Source organism: Sprattus sprattus, assembly GCF_963457725.1.
Source record: "Sprattus sprattus genome assembly, chromosome: 2".
Taxonomy (NCBI): Eukaryota; Metazoa; Chordata; class Actinopteri; order Clupeiformes; family Clupeidae; genus Sprattus; species Sprattus sprattus.
Window position 1 is genome coordinate 62198838 of NC_137921.1, and position 16955 is coordinate 62215792.

At 46.2% G+C, this 16955-nt stretch overlaps 1 protein-coding gene across 1 annotated transcript in view; it reads left to right on the plus strand.

Moving 5' to 3' along the window:
- igf2r (insulin-like growth factor 2 receptor) overlaps positions 1–16273 on the plus strand; it is a 32433-nt gene extending 16160 nt beyond the window's left edge. The window contains exons 24-47 of the mRNA XM_080857422.1: positions 190–368; positions 719–806; positions 921–1130; positions 1383–1513; positions 1806–1909; positions 2102–2247; positions 2758–2957; positions 3296–3422; positions 5290–5421; positions 5971–6230; positions 7482–7724; positions 8102–8257; positions 8402–8560; positions 8662–8860; positions 8998–9150; positions 9658–9892; positions 10397–10530; positions 10728–10845; positions 11017–11163; positions 11425–11609; positions 11875–12061; positions 12871–13023; positions 13614–13683; positions 13978–16273. Coding sequence (XP_080713548.1) covers positions 190–368; positions 719–806; positions 921–1130; positions 1383–1513; positions 1806–1909; positions 2102–2247; positions 2758–2957; positions 3296–3422; positions 5290–5421; positions 5971–6230; positions 7482–7724; positions 8102–8257; positions 8402–8560; positions 8662–8860; positions 8998–9150; positions 9658–9892; positions 10397–10530; positions 10728–10845; positions 11017–11163; positions 11425–11609; positions 11875–12061; positions 12871–13023; positions 13614–13683; positions 13978–14394 — 4133 coding nt within the window. The 3' untranslated portion in view covers positions 14395–16273. The remainder of the gene's footprint in view (positions 1–189; positions 369–718; positions 807–920; positions 1131–1382; positions 1514–1805; positions 1910–2101; positions 2248–2757; positions 2958–3295; positions 3423–5289; positions 5422–5970; positions 6231–7481; positions 7725–8101; positions 8258–8401; positions 8561–8661; positions 8861–8997; positions 9151–9657; positions 9893–10396; positions 10531–10727; positions 10846–11016; positions 11164–11424; positions 11610–11874; positions 12062–12870; positions 13024–13613; positions 13684–13977) is intronic.
- Positions 16274–16955: the final 682 nt, after the last annotated feature.

Sequence of the window (16955 nt, forward strand, 5' to 3'; positions counted from 1 at the left end):
ACACCTAGTCAGTTTCTTTGTGTAACATTGGTTATGATCTCTTGACTCGTCTATGGGTCTAGTCAGTCAAGTGAGTTTGTGTGGGTCATGTGTATTAGTGCATCTTAATTGGTGGTTTGTAAGGCTCCAAGCACATGATAAAAAGGTTCTGTCGCCAATCTCCTGTGATTCCTGACGTTTGATTGGCAGCTGGAGCGCTTGGTGCGTGTGCCGTCATTAACGGCCGAGGGCTGAACCTGGGCTATGTGCAGTCCAGCCCCCAGCCAGCGTCCGACGGGTCCATCAGCATCGTCTACCAGGGGGGAGACCGCTGTGGCACTGAGGGACGCCACTCCACCCGCATCATCTTCATGTGTGACAACACCCTTGTGAGTTCACACCTACACCATAAACAGCACAGTCTTATGGTCGCATACAACATGGAAGGATTTTTTTTATGTATCTTTTCAGAAATGCTGAATTTGTCCATTACGCGAAGACCCTAGCACACCAACCCAAGCTATTATTGTTTGTCCGGATTATCAGATTTAAAAAAAGAGCATGTTCTTAAAATGCAACAAATGCTAAATAATTGTTTCCCTCTGTTGGTAGATCAGTTAATAGTTCCTATGACTGCCAAGCTCTGCTGGCTTTAGCTACCTTTGCAACAAGGAGCCAGCAGGGGGCAGGATTCTCTAACTAACCTTGGATCGTTTTCATTTTCACTCCCTGCCTGTAGGGCTCCCCCATTTTTGACCGCAAGGACGGCTGTGAATATGTTTTCATCTGGAGGACATCTGAGGCTTGTCCTGTCCAGAGAGTTCAGGGTACAGAATCACTGCTTTGACAGGCTATCATTATCGTTATCTATTTAATTTCTCATGCTCATTATCTTTTTCGGAATATTAAGTCTTTTCGTGTGACCTATGACTTATGTCCAGGTGAGAATTGTAAAGTCCTAGACCCCAGAAGTGGCCATGAGTTTGACCTGAGCTCACTGTCGGGGCAAATCCACGAGGTGAAGAGTGGCCAGTATACGTACCAATTTGCAGTTTGCGGCGGTCTGTCCAGTGGGGTGTGCATGCACAAAGACTCATCAAAGGACGCGGTGGCTTCCTGTCAAATTGAGGGCAGCACCCACAGAATTGCCGGTGAGTAAAATCTGTCACCTAGACCTGCAACCCAATGGAGGCTCTGCTGATTGCCACATCCTGTGTGAGGGTGTTTTTCCCCTTTTACTGCTAGCTGTGATGTTTTTTGTGTTTTTTTTTAAAAGGTTTTTGGCAACAGTGCCTTTTCAGAAAGCTCTTTTCTAAAGCATTTTGACTTCGGTTTAACAAACCACAGCATCCAACCCCCTCCATGATTATCATGTTGAGATTATCTGTTGTGTTTGGGACCAGGGCTTGCCACACAAAACCTGACATATGAGGACGGACTCATCATGATCAACTACACACACGGGGAGAAGTGCCACAAGATTTACGAGCGATCCACCGCTGTCCTCTTCACTTGTGATGCCAGCAAGTCCTTGGTGAGTCACCCCTGATGCCCAGCCAACTCATTACAGACAAACTTTAGTCAGCCCCCCATTACCACTCCCAGCTTCAGTCAGCTTCTCATATCTGTCAGACGGTGACTCACCCCCCCACTCACACACACACAGCATTAGTAGGACAGTATGGTATGACTGGTGGGGTTAGAGTGATAAGAGGACACTTTGCAAAGGAGAGGACGTTGTGGTGTTGCTCCTCCAGCTGGCTATTGCCTTGGCTACTGCTCCAAATGTGTTCTGATTGGGATTCCCGCTGGCTTTCTCTCCGCAGGGCAAACCTGAGTTCGTAAAGGAGACGGCTGACTGCACGTATATGTTTGAGTGGCACACGTCTCGGGCCTGTCTGCCTTTCAAAACCATCACCTGCGCCTACAAGTAATCTTCCATACCATCATCTACCTCACGTAGTATCTATTGCTCTCTTTTGTCAAGTGCAGCATGTATTAGAAGACATGTATTCCGTACCACTCACTGACCTGCTGTCCCTGAGTGTTTTAAATATGCTCCATGTGCGTTTTCCACCTTATATGTGTGTCTCGTTAATGCCCCCCCCCTTCTCTCCAAAAGTGACGGCAATGGCAACTTCTACGACCTGTCCTCCCTGTCCCGCTCCTCGCTCAGCACGTCCAGTGGCAACTGGTTGGTCGTGCCTCACTCCAGCCCCGACCAGCGCTACTATCTCAACGTCTGCAAGTCCCTGGTACCGCAAGGCGGTAAGATTCAAACCAAGATCACACCAGGCCCACACAAATTTTTCCAAGCGTAACTGATATTATATTTAGTGTGTGTGTGTGTGTGTGTGTGTGTGTGTGCATGTTTGTGTATGTATGTAACTGATATCATATTTAAGCCAGTGCGAATTCTTCCATTGACATGCTGTGTGTGTGTGTGTGTGTGTGTGTGTGTGTGTGTGTGTGTGTGTGTGTGTGTGTGTGTGTGTGTGTGTGTGTGTGTGTGTGTGTGTGTGTGTGTGTGTGTGTGTGTGTGTGTGTGTGTGTGTGTGTGTGTGTGTGTGTGTGTGTGTGCGCATATGAAGGCACTGGAGGCTTTGTTGCAGCTTAAAGGCTTTAATAATTACAAACAGGAAACCCAATGCACGTCTCATGTCCTCCTTGCACTATCAAAACACAGTCGAAGGGTGCAGCAAGGCGAAGCATGGGTTTGTGTTGTAAGTTTGCAGAGAGGTAGAGTTGTGACACCGTGTCCCGTCTGTGTTGTGTCAGGGTCCTGGGGCTGTCCGTCATCGGCGGCAGCCTGCCTGAGGACCGCAGATGACAAGTACATCAGCCTGGGCGAGCCCAAGATGGAGATGCAGTGGGACAAGAGCGTGCTGGTCCTGACGTACACCGATGGGGAGCAGTGTCCAGACAAGGTGCGCAACAGGACCACCATCATCCGCTTCAAGTGTGACAAAACCAAAGAGGTACGTGACTCACACACACAAGCAACTGACACATGCGTCCATGCACACACACATTCTCTTCCTCTTTTTCTTTCTCTCTCACTCACTTACTCACTCACTCACTCACTCACACTCTCTTCCTCTTTCTCTCTCTCTCTCTCTCTCTCTCTCTCTCTCTCTCTGTGTGTGTTGGCCTCTCTGTCAGGCTGTCTGGTAGCTGTTTTTCCTCATTTACTCATGCTCGTATGCAGAAATGCCCTCACACTGCACACATACCGTCACCTCCTCCCTGTCCTCACTGTTCACCACACCATCTCTCTCTCTCTCTCTCCCCTGCTGAATGTTCCCTCTGGCTGCAGGACTCCGAGCCCACGCGCACCACCGTCATAGAGGATTGCGTGTACACCTTTGTCTGGCTCACCGCGGCCGCCTGCCCTCTCAACGCCAGCCATCACGGCGAGTGCCGCGTCACCAACCCAGCCACCGGTTAGTCACCCCGCCGCCGTGCCTCAGACGTCTCACCCTCACCCTCACCCTCCAGCCGTCCCCCATCTGCGCGGTGTCATCTCAATTCTCACACTGTTCAGTGGTGGCAAAGGCTATGCCCGGTAGATCTGTCAGGATCAGGATCACGATCAGGAGCCATTTATTGACACTGAAAACGAGACCACAAGCACAAATATAATTTTGGTTTGCCGTGACGTTCAACACAAGACCTCAAGCACAAATATCATTTCTGTTTGCCGTGACGTTAAACACAAGACCACAAGTTTGCCGTGTAGATGCTAGAAACACATTTACTCAAGGTAGGATTACGGAACACTAGCAGCATTTGTTGAAGGAGGTCAGTGAAAGAGGGCAAAACACTGTGTGTGCTGAACATTGTTTATTGTTTATTGTTTATTGGTTTATTTGATAGGGACCATGCATATTCATGAACATTGTATATAAAACACCATGTAAATATGCCAGAGTTAGTAAAAATAACTACTTTCCATCTGCAGTCCCTAGGCAGGTGACATAGGACAAACTTGGAGACAGCCAGCAGTCAGAAAGCACTCATACACTTTACACTTAAACACAAAATGGTGACGTACATATAAACAACAGATAAACAGAACAGAAATACATGATGACAAGGACATGATTAACAAAAAAACAGAACAGTAAAACATGATGACAAGGACATCATTCATCCGCCTCTATACTGTTTTGAATTTCGGGGATAGAATATGGGTGATGAATTGTGGCAGTTTAGAGGTGAGTGCATCTCTGATTGTCTAGGAGCCACTGTTTTAAGTGAGTTTTGAAGGTGTTAAATGAAGGGCACTCTCTTATTGGGAGGGGTAGACTATTCCAAATTTTACCTCCTATTACTGACAGTGCGTTTTGTCCAAAAGTGGTGCGTCTGAATGGTATCACACAGTCCCCTTTTACAGAGGCCCTTGTACTACCTTGTACTACTACATGATCTAATTACAAAGGCTTCAGGGACATGGCAGAATTTGAATAGACATTTACAGTACTGCTAAAAGTGTGTTCACTTGAGTCCGTGGAAGAAAAAAATGCAGTGGAAAGCATGCTGTGACAGATCAGCGGTGAAACTCGTTTAGGCACAGGTGACCAAACCCCTTCAGATCTAAATCACCTAAAGAATAGCAGATGTCAACTCAGGCAGAAGTCAGTGCTGGGCCTGTGGGTCTAGTAGAGTGCTCTAGGCTCTCTCTGTCTGCTGTCAAGGAGCAGGAACTATGGTGTTATATGAGCTTGCCTAGAGTAACCTTCTCCTTAAACATTAAGATCGATACCACAGTGCCTTTTGATCTGGCATTTGAACCAATTACACGTTTATATATTTTGGTGTGCTTGTATCTTTAAGTATAAAAACATGATTGCAAAACCCAGATAAGGTGCACAGTGACTGGGTTAAGCTTATGTTATCGTTCATTGTATCATTATGAAGTAATTATGTACAGTACCAGTCAAAGTTTGGACCCATTTCTCATTTTTTGAGAAGTTTTCCTTTACTTTTATTATTTTCTACATGGAAGATAACACTTTTTGTGTTTAGTACATCATTCCATAAGAGTTCTTTCGTAGTTTAAATGTATTCAGTATTAATCTACAATGTAGAAAATAATAAAAGTAAAGAAAACACTTGAGAAGGTGTGTCCAAACTTTTGACTGGTACTGTAACAAAGAAATAGATTATATTGAAATGGTAGTAGCTTGTTTAAAGACACTAATTCGTGTGTGTGTGTGTGTGTGTGTGTGTGTGTGTGTGTGTGTGTGTGTGTGTGTGTGTGTGTGCGCGCGTTTGTCTGTGTCTGTGTGTGTCTCCCCCCCCCCCCAGGTCACGTTTTCGATCTGAACACCCTGAACAAAGAAGGAGGATACACCGTGTACGACAATGAGGACCGTAACACGATGATCCGGCTCAGTGTGTGCGCCGAGATGAAGAATGCGGGCTGCGCAGATGGAGCAGGTAAGGGTGCCCTCACACGTGCCTGACTGTGCTTCGGGACACGTTCCTCTGTTGCTGAAACTCCCAGGATCCCTGGGTAAATCGGTGCAGACTTCCTCAGGAGTCTATACACAGCTGGGTGGAGTATGTAAAGAGGGGGGGAAGGCTCCATTGAGGTTATGGTTAAAAGATTAAACTCATTTGGCTTAATCCTTTTCAAGAACGCGTTACCATGTAACATCGTTCACGTCAGCACAGGGCCCTGATGGCCGTTGCGTGTTTGGGTGACGGGTCTCCTGGTTGCACCTTTATTATTAACTGCATTCCAGAGCCACTGGGCGATTAGCATGACACCCTTGACGTTGACTACGGCTGCATGACGCACAGCTCAGGCCCAAAGGCTTATATGACCTCTTGACCTTTCATGTAAATCATTTACAACTTTTTGCATTTTCACCAGATGTTGTATTTACAAAACATTTGAACAGCTCTGCTTCTGTAAAAAAGACTTGCTGCATGAGGATAGAAAGATTTTGTTGTTGATTTGTTTGCGTGTCTGTTTGTGTTCAGCTGTGTGCATTAAAGACCGCAAAACTGCAGTGAATGCGGGGAAGGTCAGCAGGAAGTTGTCCTACCTGGACCAGGTGGTGGAGCTGACCTATGAGGGCGGAGACGAGTGTGCAGCCAATCGCAGCCTCCGGCACAAGAGCATCATCAGCTTTGTGTGCAGAGACGGCGCAGACGCTGGCGAGCCTGTACTGGTGGCCACTGACAAGGACACATGCACCCACTACTTCTCCTGGCACACCTCACGCATCTGCGAAAAGCAGGTAAAAGCAAGAGACTATGGGTAATGTAGTTCTCTTGAGGTTATTGTCATGCATCGTGGCTGCCCAGACCTCAGCCAAGTTTGTAGTTCATAAGAGAATCACCCTTCAGAATTCTTCCTGAGCAACATGGGCTTCCTTCACAGGACATAAATAGAGCAGACAAGCACCTAAGTATTGGGCTTTAGTCTGGGGTCCTAGCATGAATGTGGAGGTAAAGTCCTGTCACTTTGTTGAAACTAGTTCTTCTCCAGACTGGTTTTGTGAAGGAAGAGAAATGCAATGAAATGTTTGTTTAATACACTATTTATTTATAAGTGGTTACATTGGATTTGCATTAGCCCCCTATGGTTTATATAAATAAAGATACATTTACATGTATTTATACCAGCACGTACAGTATATCTCATCTATGTGTGAACTCTCAGCGTATTGAACCCATGAAATGAATGGTGTTCTTCCTCTACAACAGACACGCATAAAATGAAGCTTCTCAGGCAGGGAAGACGTCCCTGAAGCACTGATGTCTGTTATTGATTATAGATGCTAACCAGGCGTGTGTGTGTTGGCTAACCAGTCTGCATAGCTCACGTAGCCTTACGTACACATGTATTATTTCTGATTTGGGACCTTTTGTCACTGAGTTTGCATACGCGTCAGGCTTACGTGTGAAGTTACTGTGTAATGTTCGGATTTCCTAAATGGAACATCTGTTAAGCAGGGGTGGTGTCTCATGTGCTCTTCAGGTTTGTTTGTTTACAGGGTGCTGAAGGATTCAGTATACAAAAATTATATAAAAATGTGTACGTGTATATATATTTTTAATTTTGAACTGAGAATTTGTAAACTTATCACTAATTATCTGCCTCTTTACCTCAATGTAGGCCTGCAAGCAAAAAAGTAGTTATATCAAATTATCACAAATCTCCTTGAGATAAAAAATACTTTCAGTTCTTCTTGGATGTGAAAATCTGCGTCTGCAAATCATAAGATATATATTGTTGTATATAAAATGCGTATGCCACCTTGAAACCATGCACAGAGGTATGCATGTTTTCCCATGAAGTATGTCTGCATGGAGTAGGTCTTCTTTTATGCATAGAAAAGTGGTCAGCAGGATTTTTGGTGTTTCCACACTGTTGACCCATGAGGCCCTTACTGTGATAATAAGTTATCCTCGTATTATTCCAAAGTGAAGTCAGAATGAAGTGTGTGCTGAGGTCTGATCTGGCTCTGTGTTCCCGTGCGGTGCAGGTGAGGTGCTCTGTGTGGAACAGCACAACCCTGATCGACCTGAGGCCTCTGATACACACCACTGGCTCCTACCTGGCCACCGATGAGGACCTGGACAAGGACCTGGACAAGGACATCTCCCCCGACAAGGACATCTCCCCCGACTTCTACATCAACATCTGCCAGCCCCTCAACCCTGTCCCTGGAGTCCTTTGCCCCCCAGGAGCTGCAGTGTGCATGGACCCCGACAAGGGCCAGCCCATTGTGAGTCGTCTGCCCTTATGTTGCTGATAAATCATTTAGACCTCTATAAATATTAAGACATAATTAGATACGGTCAGATTAAAGTTGAACTTTCAGACCTGAGTCAGAATAGTCTTTAATTAAGTAAGACATAATTAGATACGGTCAGATTAAAGTTGAACTTTCAGACCTGAGACAGAATAGTCTTTAAGTACATGAAGCACACAAGACTGTTACTGTTCATAGCAAAACTGGAAATGTAATACTGTTTCTTCAGTGGAAAACCGCTGTGGCTGTGTTGAGGTTTAAGGTTGCATACAGAATGGTTAGTTGCACGTGTCAAATGTCACAAGTCTGACCGGGTTGTTTGCACTTGTCTTGTATTTTGCCCTTTTTAGGATATAGGGCGAATCACTTCAAAATCCTCTCCAGAATACAACAGCAACACAGGTGATGTGGAGATCGTCTTCGAGAGCAACACACCCTGTAGCCAGAACACGTCCCTGAACTACACGTCCAAAATCATCTTCAGCTGTCAGGCAGGCACTGACCTGGTAAAACACCAACACACACCCACAACTCAAACATGACTGTCTCTGTAGTCTATGGTGACCCATACTATGTGTGATAGAAAGGTGTGAGTTATTGCCACTACGTGGACTTCAAATGTTGTGTGTGTGTGTGTGTGTGTCTGTCAGGGTGCTCCCAAGATGATCAGAAGGCAGCAGTGTATGTACTTGTTTGAGTGGGCCACACCCGTCGTGTGCCCAGAGATCTTGACCACCGATGGCTGCTCTCTCCACGTCTCCCAGCTGCAGTATACCTTCAACCTGACCTCTCTGTCAGGGGCTGTGCAGGTATGTGTGTTTCCCTGTGCCTACACACATGCTCATCATCACATGCTCCCAATGGATGTGTGTGGTTGGGAAAATCAAAATGGTCTCTTGCCGTCTTCCAGGTGCCCACTAACTCGAGCGTCTTCAAGATAAACGTATGCGGGACCATCACCGACTCTGCCTGTCAGAACAGTGCCGTGTGCCAGCTGAAGGGTGCCCAGGGCGTGTCCTTTGGCAACAGCAAAGCCATGAGCCTGGACTACAAGCGCCAGGACCAGACCGTCATCATGACCTACGCAGGCGGGGATCTGTGTGCTCCAGGTCAGACCCTCACCTCTGCCACTCTGCCAAATAGCAATCTGGCACTTGTTTCTGCACCATTGCCAAGACCACACCAATAACACATGTAGTAATATTATCTGCCGACTGACTTGGAAGTGACCTGTTCCCCTTTCCAGTGACAGATAAAGGGGAGCTGTGCGTCTTCCCCAATAAGTACATGGGAGAGACTCTTACCTCATGTACCACCATCGGCAGGACAGACGGACACCTATGGTGTCCCACCACCAGTGACTACCACAAGGACCAAAAATGGGGTTACTGCGCTCCTGGTAAGAACTAGGGGCCCTCACCCTGAATTAATAGATGTGTGGGTTCTTACGAGCGACAAAAAAAAGGGCATGACGTAAAGCTATTTGGATTCTTTTTTTATTTGGTTAGGTGCCTTCGAGGGCGGAGCGTTGCTCGTCTGATAGAGTCCTATCAAAGGCTCAGACGTTTGCCACTTCCTTCTTTGAAATGAAAACAGGATTGTGGTTTTTGAAGCCTGACAGGCAAATCTGATCTAACATCTGACACAGTCTGACAGCATAACATTGACTCCTCTGTTACTAAATTGGTCCATCCACTCTGTAGAATAGCCCATCAAATGGCTACGTAGGCTATGCAGCTATGCTCAGCACCGCACAGACAGTTAATAATATAATCCTGTAGCCCATCATTTATTGGGGCTTTAATGCGCAACCAGATGTGGGACAGAAACGTATTTTTTTTCCCCACAGCATAGTACTCCCTCAGTTTCGACCCCTACTCAAAGCGTCTGTAATTCTGTTTCTCAGTGACGGCGAAGCGCCAGAGCACCATCTTGTTGAAGTGTGACCGTGCGGCGGGGCGTGGCAGCCCCCAGCTGCTGAGCGAGACCCAGGGCTGCTCCAGCGAGTTCGAGTGGCTCACCAGCGCCGTCTGCACCCCCAAGAAGGTGGAGTGCCAGCTGGTGAGCCTCCACAAGACCTACGACCTGCGCACTCTCTCCTCCCTCACCGAGCCCTGGAAGTTCAGCAGCAACGGCGACCAGTGAGTCCCCCTCTCCCCGACACACATACACGCGCACACATACACATACACACACACACACACACACACACACACACATATACACACACACACACACGTATACACACACACACACACGTATACACACACACACACACACGTATACACACACACACACACACACACACACACACACACACAAACACACACAGACACACACACATACACACACACACCAGACACACACACACACACACACACACACACACAAAGTCTGTCTTTTTTTTAATTAGCCACCATGACTGCCGGTGTGGCGCCAGCACACACCGCATGGTGCTCATTACCTCTTCCTCAAACAACTTCACCTCAGCCAGCCAGCGCTGCGTTTGAGTGGCGGCTCAAATGCCTTTCAGCTACCGCAGCAGCATCATCACCTTGTTTTTTTCACGAGTCCTTTTTTCTCATCCCGAGTGAAAGGAGCACTGACTAAAGCACCTGACTCTTCATCTCTGGTGTCTCCTGTAGGTATTACATTAACCTGTGTCAGAGCATCCACGGGGGGCTCACAGGCTGCCCAGAGGGGGCCACAGTGTGTCGCAGGAGCAAGGGGAAGGACCAGACCCTCGGCCTGGTCCACACCCAGACCATGGAGTACCGCGGTGAGTGCAGATCTTACTCACCATGTCTAGCCACATCCTTAGTGTATACCAGCTGTTGGTTTGAACAAATCTAAGAAGAGCATGATCATGAAGAATAAGGGTTCCATGGCTTTGGAGAAATGCTATACAACTGTTTAACAGTTCCCAAATCAGCAGTGGAAGATATAAACCAGTTTTCTCTCTGTTTGCAATACCAGAGGGCAAGATCCAGATTAACTACACGATGGGGGATGCCGTATGTGGAAGTGACCTTCATGCCAAAACTATTATTCAGTTGACATGTAGCAACATAAATGGCCTTCCCAAACTCCAGAGGTGAGTCTCACCAAAGGACATCAGCCTTAGGGTGTGCTGCTTCAACATGTGTAGAGAATATCAGAGGGGCTCATGTCAAAAACATATGGTATGAGAGATGTAATACCGTGTGTGTGCGCGTGTGTGTGTGTGCGTGTGTGTGTGTGTGTGTGTGTGTGCGTGCGTGCGCAGAGTTGACCTGGCAGCCTGTGAGTTCTGGTTGGAGTGGGAGACGCGAGCAGCCTGCGCTGTTCAGCAGGAAGCGGTGGAGATGGTGAACGGCACAATTACCGTACCAGACACAGGGGCCCGATTCGACCTGGGGGCCCTTTACACCAGGTAACACACACACACACACACACACACACACACACACACACACACTCGCATAAAAGGATTGTAATTGTAATCTTGGTCACATTTCTATCCAACCTCGGCCTTGTGCATCACGCCTCAAAAGTTACAGATTACCATGATTTGCATTGCAGATCTCTGTCCCAGGTTGACCTGTAGCTACAGCATGCCTTTAGACGCAACTCGAAAGAGATGCAAGGGTTTATGAGACCGTCTTAGAATGATCTGTGTCCGATGTCCCTTCAGATTGCACCAGGCCGCAGGAGACATCAGGCCCAATGGTGACACCTACGTCTACGACATCCAACTGTCCGGCATCACGGACAGCTCGATTATCAACTGCAAGGGGGCCTACATTTGCCAGGTGAAGACTAACGGCAACTGGCACCGTAAGATCGGCTCCTCAAACAAGGCCCAGTACTACATCAAAGGTGAGCACTGTTTTCATTATCTTGTAACCATCTTGTAATGCTAGAAATGAAGGGCCTAAAAAACTCAAGCTACACCAAAGTCAGTTAAAGTCAGTTCAGTAGTTCAGATATGCTCTTTGATCCAGAACCAATATTATATCCTTGAACTTCTTGTCTTGGACGGTAGATTGTGGAGATGCTGATGGACCTCCCTGAGTCTCAGCAATGTAATAATGACATTCTCAGTAATGACTTTATTAAGTGGTTTCTCTGTGTGTATCTCCAGGTGGGAATCTGGACGTCCTTGTCCCGTCTGAGTCGACCTGTGGACGGGCCAAGACTCACATGGCCTCGTCGGCCATCCTCTTCCACTGCAACCCCGAGGCTGGCGAGGGCATCCCAGAGTTCCTGCTGGAGACCGACCTGTGCCAGTACCTGTTTGTGTGGCACACCTCCAGAGTGTGTGAGCTGTTGTGAGTTCCCCTCTTCACTCTACTGTTTGTGTTGTACACCTCCAGAGTGTGTGAGCTGTTGTGAGTTCCCCTCTTCACTCTACTGTTTGTGTTGTACACCTCCAGAGTGTGTGAGCTGTTGTGAGTTCCCCTCTTCACTCTACTGTTTGTGTTGTACACCTCCAGAGTGTGTGAGCTGTTGTGAGTTCCCCTCTTCACTCTACTGTTTGTGTTGTACACCTCCAGAGTGTGTGAGCTGTTGTGAGTTCCCCTCTTCACTCTACTGTTTGTGTTGTACACCTCCAGAGTGTGTGAGCTGTTGTGAGTTCCCCTCTTCACTCTACTGTTTGTGTTGTACACCTCCAGAGTGTGTGAGCTGTTGTGAGTTCCCCTCTTCACTCTACTGTTTGCAGTCAGTCAGTCAGTCAGTGAATAGCTCTGTTTCAAACTTGCAAATCTGTTTCAAATCTGCATTTTAATTGTTTCTGCCGCAGATGGTTAAGGAGATACATTGTCCTTTTGCCAGGATCTGGTCCAATAGTCACCCGATTGTTTGAATACAATGAGTTCTTCTCATTAACATCCGTATAGTGTGTGTGTGGGTGTGGGTGTGTGTCTCTGGAGGGTATTGAGGTGTGTGTCTCTGGAGGGTATTGAGGTGTGTGTCTCTGGAGGGTATTGAGGTGTGTGTCTCTGGAGGGTATTGAGGTGTGTGTCTCTGGAGGGTATTGAGGTGTGTCTCTCTGGAGGGTATTGAGGTGTGTGTCTCTGGAGGGTATTGAGGTGTGTGTGTCTGGAGGGTAATGAGGTGTTTTGTCCTGTGTCTGCAGCAGCTCAAAAGAGAACGTCATTGATGGCACAGGGACGGATCCCGAGTCTGGTTTGTCCGGGAGGAGCCAAGCTCTGGGAACAGTGCTAAGTTTGTTACTCATTGGGCTCACGTTGTGTCTGCTCGTCCTACTTCTGCATAAGCGAGAGAGGAGGTAAACACACACACACACACACACACACACACACACACACGCACACATAAGGGCTGTTATTACCTCAAAATGCAGAATGTGTGTGTCTGAACCCCAGGACCATTCAAAGCCTAATGCATTAATAGACCCACAGACTTGTAAGAAGGGAAACATGCATTTTTATTCTGGTTTTCACATTAGTGTATCCCATGACAATAGTTTGATTGTTTTCCATTAATAATTGCAATAAAACTGAAGAACATACACTTAAGCCCCACTATGGGATTCTTAAATATAATGTCATTGATTTCCACATGTTTAACACAGGTCTTTTAATACATTAATATATGTATTAATTAGTAATATAGGAATTGCCTTTGAATATAACTTAATTTGCACCATGGTATAAACAGAACAGTTTGATCTAACTCTTTACACACACACACACACACACACACACACACACACACACATCCTGAGTCTGAGATGTGGATCTGTGATGTTTTAGTTAACACCTGTGGTCATGCACGCACACACATGTAGAGAGATGGTAAGCTGTGATGGTGAAACGCCTGTCTGCTGAAATGCTCTTGTGGTCTGCGTGTTTGCAGGGAGCTTGTGATGAAGAAAGTCACTGGCTGCTGCAAGAGAGGAAACCCAGTGGCCTACAAGTACTCTAAGGTAGGCAGATGTCATGTCTGGACGAGCAAATTCCTCCTTTCCAAACTGAAATGGCTTTCTTGAACACACACACACACACACAATTCTCTCCATTTTCGACCCCTTGAGTTTTCCAGTGCTCACATCGTCTTGGTCCCACTGGGCAGAGTACAGGTACAAAGACAATGATAGAGACAATGATTCACAGTAATACCCTCTTGGTTTCTGTCTCCTCATCGTTCTGAACCAGTCAGTCACTGGTCTTGTCTTGTCTTGTCTTGTCTTGTCTTGTCTTGTCTTGTCTTGTCTTGCCAGGTGAACACTGAGGAGAACGGGGAGGAGGATGAGATGGAGTGGCTGATAGAGGAGCTGGAGTCCCCGGGGGGCAAGGAGGGTCGCCAGGGGAACGGCCACATCACTACCAAGCCAGTGAGCGCCGAGGCGCTGCGCTCCCTCCCACTGGACGAGGCGGACAGTGAGGACGAGGTGCTGACGGTGCCGGAAGTGCGCTTGCACATCGCCCGCAACAAGGCCCGCGCCCGGCCCATGCCTGCCCTGCTTCGGGCGGAGAGCGACGAGGACCTGGTGGGGCTCCTGGAGGAGCAGGACCGACGCAGCACCAGCAGCAGCACCAGCAGGCCCAAACCACGCAGCGGCGCCGGGCACAGGCCACACAGGAGCCGGCCCGAGCTGACGACAGACGACAGCGACGAGGACCTGCTCAGAGTGTGAAGGGCTGATCTCCTCCTCCTCCCCCATACACACACACACACACACAGACACACACACACACACACCGTACACACACACCAAATGTCTCCCCACACACTCAGAAGAAAGAATATGTACAGATAAAGATACAGAGACGTTTAGGATTCCCCTCACTGTTTTCTTTTGATTTTTTTTTTTCCTCTCAAAGGGAACTGTATTTATCACGATGCTGCTTCTTGCAGTGGCTACTTTTTGTATTGCTTTCGTCCTTTCCGAAGAAACGATGCCTTCCTGTTGAAAACTGCTTTCATCGAATGATAATTGTTTATAATGCTTGAAAATGAACATTAATGGACAGAATGTAATAGTTTGTTTCATTTGGCCACGTATATCCATCCAGTCCTCTCTTAATTTTATTTAACTTTATGGTAATTTATGTGTTTTTTTTTTTTTTTGTTTTTGTGTGAATTTGTTTATTTTTTTTGCAACGGATTTTCCTACAGCACAAACTCTTTTTGTGAGGCCTGTAGAGAGAGCATTGGCCTGTAGTTTGTACAGATGATGAACATAATGGAAACTTCTCAGTGTATGGATTGAATCCAGTGCTCTGTAGCAGTGTATTTTGCATATCCAGCGTCACTTTGGTACTCCATTTTGGTCGTGTGGTCAGTCTCTCTGAAAGCCCTCAGACTCCTATTTATCAGACGGCTGCTGGACGACCCTGTTGATTTTGCTTTTGTACCCCAATGTCTGTTAGCACATCACTTAGCTATTTCTACTCCATACATCACGCATTGTCGGGAGTCTCTTCACCATGAAATGTTTCCGGAGAAAGGGATTTGGCCTGGTGCTTCAGCTCCGCCTCTGATGCCAAAAACAGCATGTGAAAGCCAGAACAGCAGTGTCCACTTTAAGAGCTTTAGTGCCATGAAGGGCGCTTTGGGCTCCTTTAATGCTGCAGGAAATCATAGCCTTTAGTTGCCATAGACTTTTATTTTTTAGTTGTTGTGAATTTTGTTTACAATCACAGTGTGATGGAAATTATTCTATAATTATTTGCGTACTTTTATTTTTAACGTTTGTATTTATAAAGATTTAAATAAGTTCGAATACAAGCGAGCACATGCAATTTGGCTATGGAAGTTTGAAATCACAGTGCGTAGGAGTTAGTTGCTGTTCTTTTTTCTCCTACGTGTTTATAAGATTGATTGTGGGGAAAAAATATAACTGAAATGTGTTTGTTTAAGCAAAATAATCGTTCAATTGAGGTTTTTCACCTAACCAACCGTGCCTCATGATCTATAATGGCACCTGTGAAAAACATTAAGTTTGGCTGTTTCGCTACTGGTACCTAAGTAATGGTTTATGATTTTTTTTTTTTTACATTATTATTGGTTTTTATGTTGCTGTCACTAACTGCTCAATCACTCCAACAGTATTTTATTAGGGATTTTTTTTTTTAAACTACATTTTGTTCCACCTACTCAAAGACCTTCAATGGGACATCTGTAATTCCATTAATTTGCCAAAAGCAACATAAAAGATTGCATGTTTCAACATCAGTATATTTGATATAGTCGTCAAAGACCTGTGTTTGGGTATTTAAAGATTCCAGTGTATGAAATGGTTCTTTACAAAGAGGGTGATCAGGCCTCATCGCTCTCTGAAGCAGATCAAGGAAAAAGCCTCATCTTTCCTTCCTGATGGATCACCCCCATTCTTCCTGTTCAGCAAGATGAGTTAGTTTTTAGAAACGAAACTGAATGTCAGTCTCCTGTGAAGGAGAAGAGACTCCCAAACTGACTGGTTGTGTTAGTCAGGAGTTTTATGAGCTGAAGGCACTTTATGGTGTGAAAATTCCCCCTCAGAGCTGGCTCGTGGGTCTGCCAGCTCTCAGGTCGTCGAGCAGACTGGATATGGGGGTGGGGTGGGGTGGGGTGGGGTAGGGTGGGGTGGGGTGGGGTGGGGTGGGGTAGGGTAGGGCGGGGGTCTCTGCCACACTGAAGCTTCTCCGTAGTTCTCAAGTGAAATGTCTGTCACTGCTGTATTCTCAAGAGCGACGTGGCTCTGTACGTCCATCAGTCATTACTTTGTGACGGGAGCCACATTCCGGTGTATTTTTTTCTTGTCTTGCACGTGCGAGAGGCTCGGGTACTTCTTTGCTTTTTTTTTCTGTCCTGCATTTGTTTGTCTTTTTGTATTTATAAAATATTGGCGTGAAGACATTGCATTAAATCAACAATAAAAAAATAATAGCTGTTCAGATCATTCAATTCAAGCCTCACCCTTCTGTTTGGTAAATTGGAGGTCTATGTGCCTATTTTCATTGGTATATATATTCTTGCCCACATAGTCTAAAAACAAATCACTATCAAACATACAACCTCAAATCAGAAAAAGTTCAAACGGAAAACAGTGATTTGTAAATGAGCTTTCACCTCTTTTACATTGAAAACAATATAACAGCACATTATTGGATGTTTTACCTCATGAATTGTATTGTTTTTTCAAAATAAACACAATTTCGATTCTTGCAACATATTTCAAAAAAAGTTGGCACAGTAAAGCATTCATCACTTTCT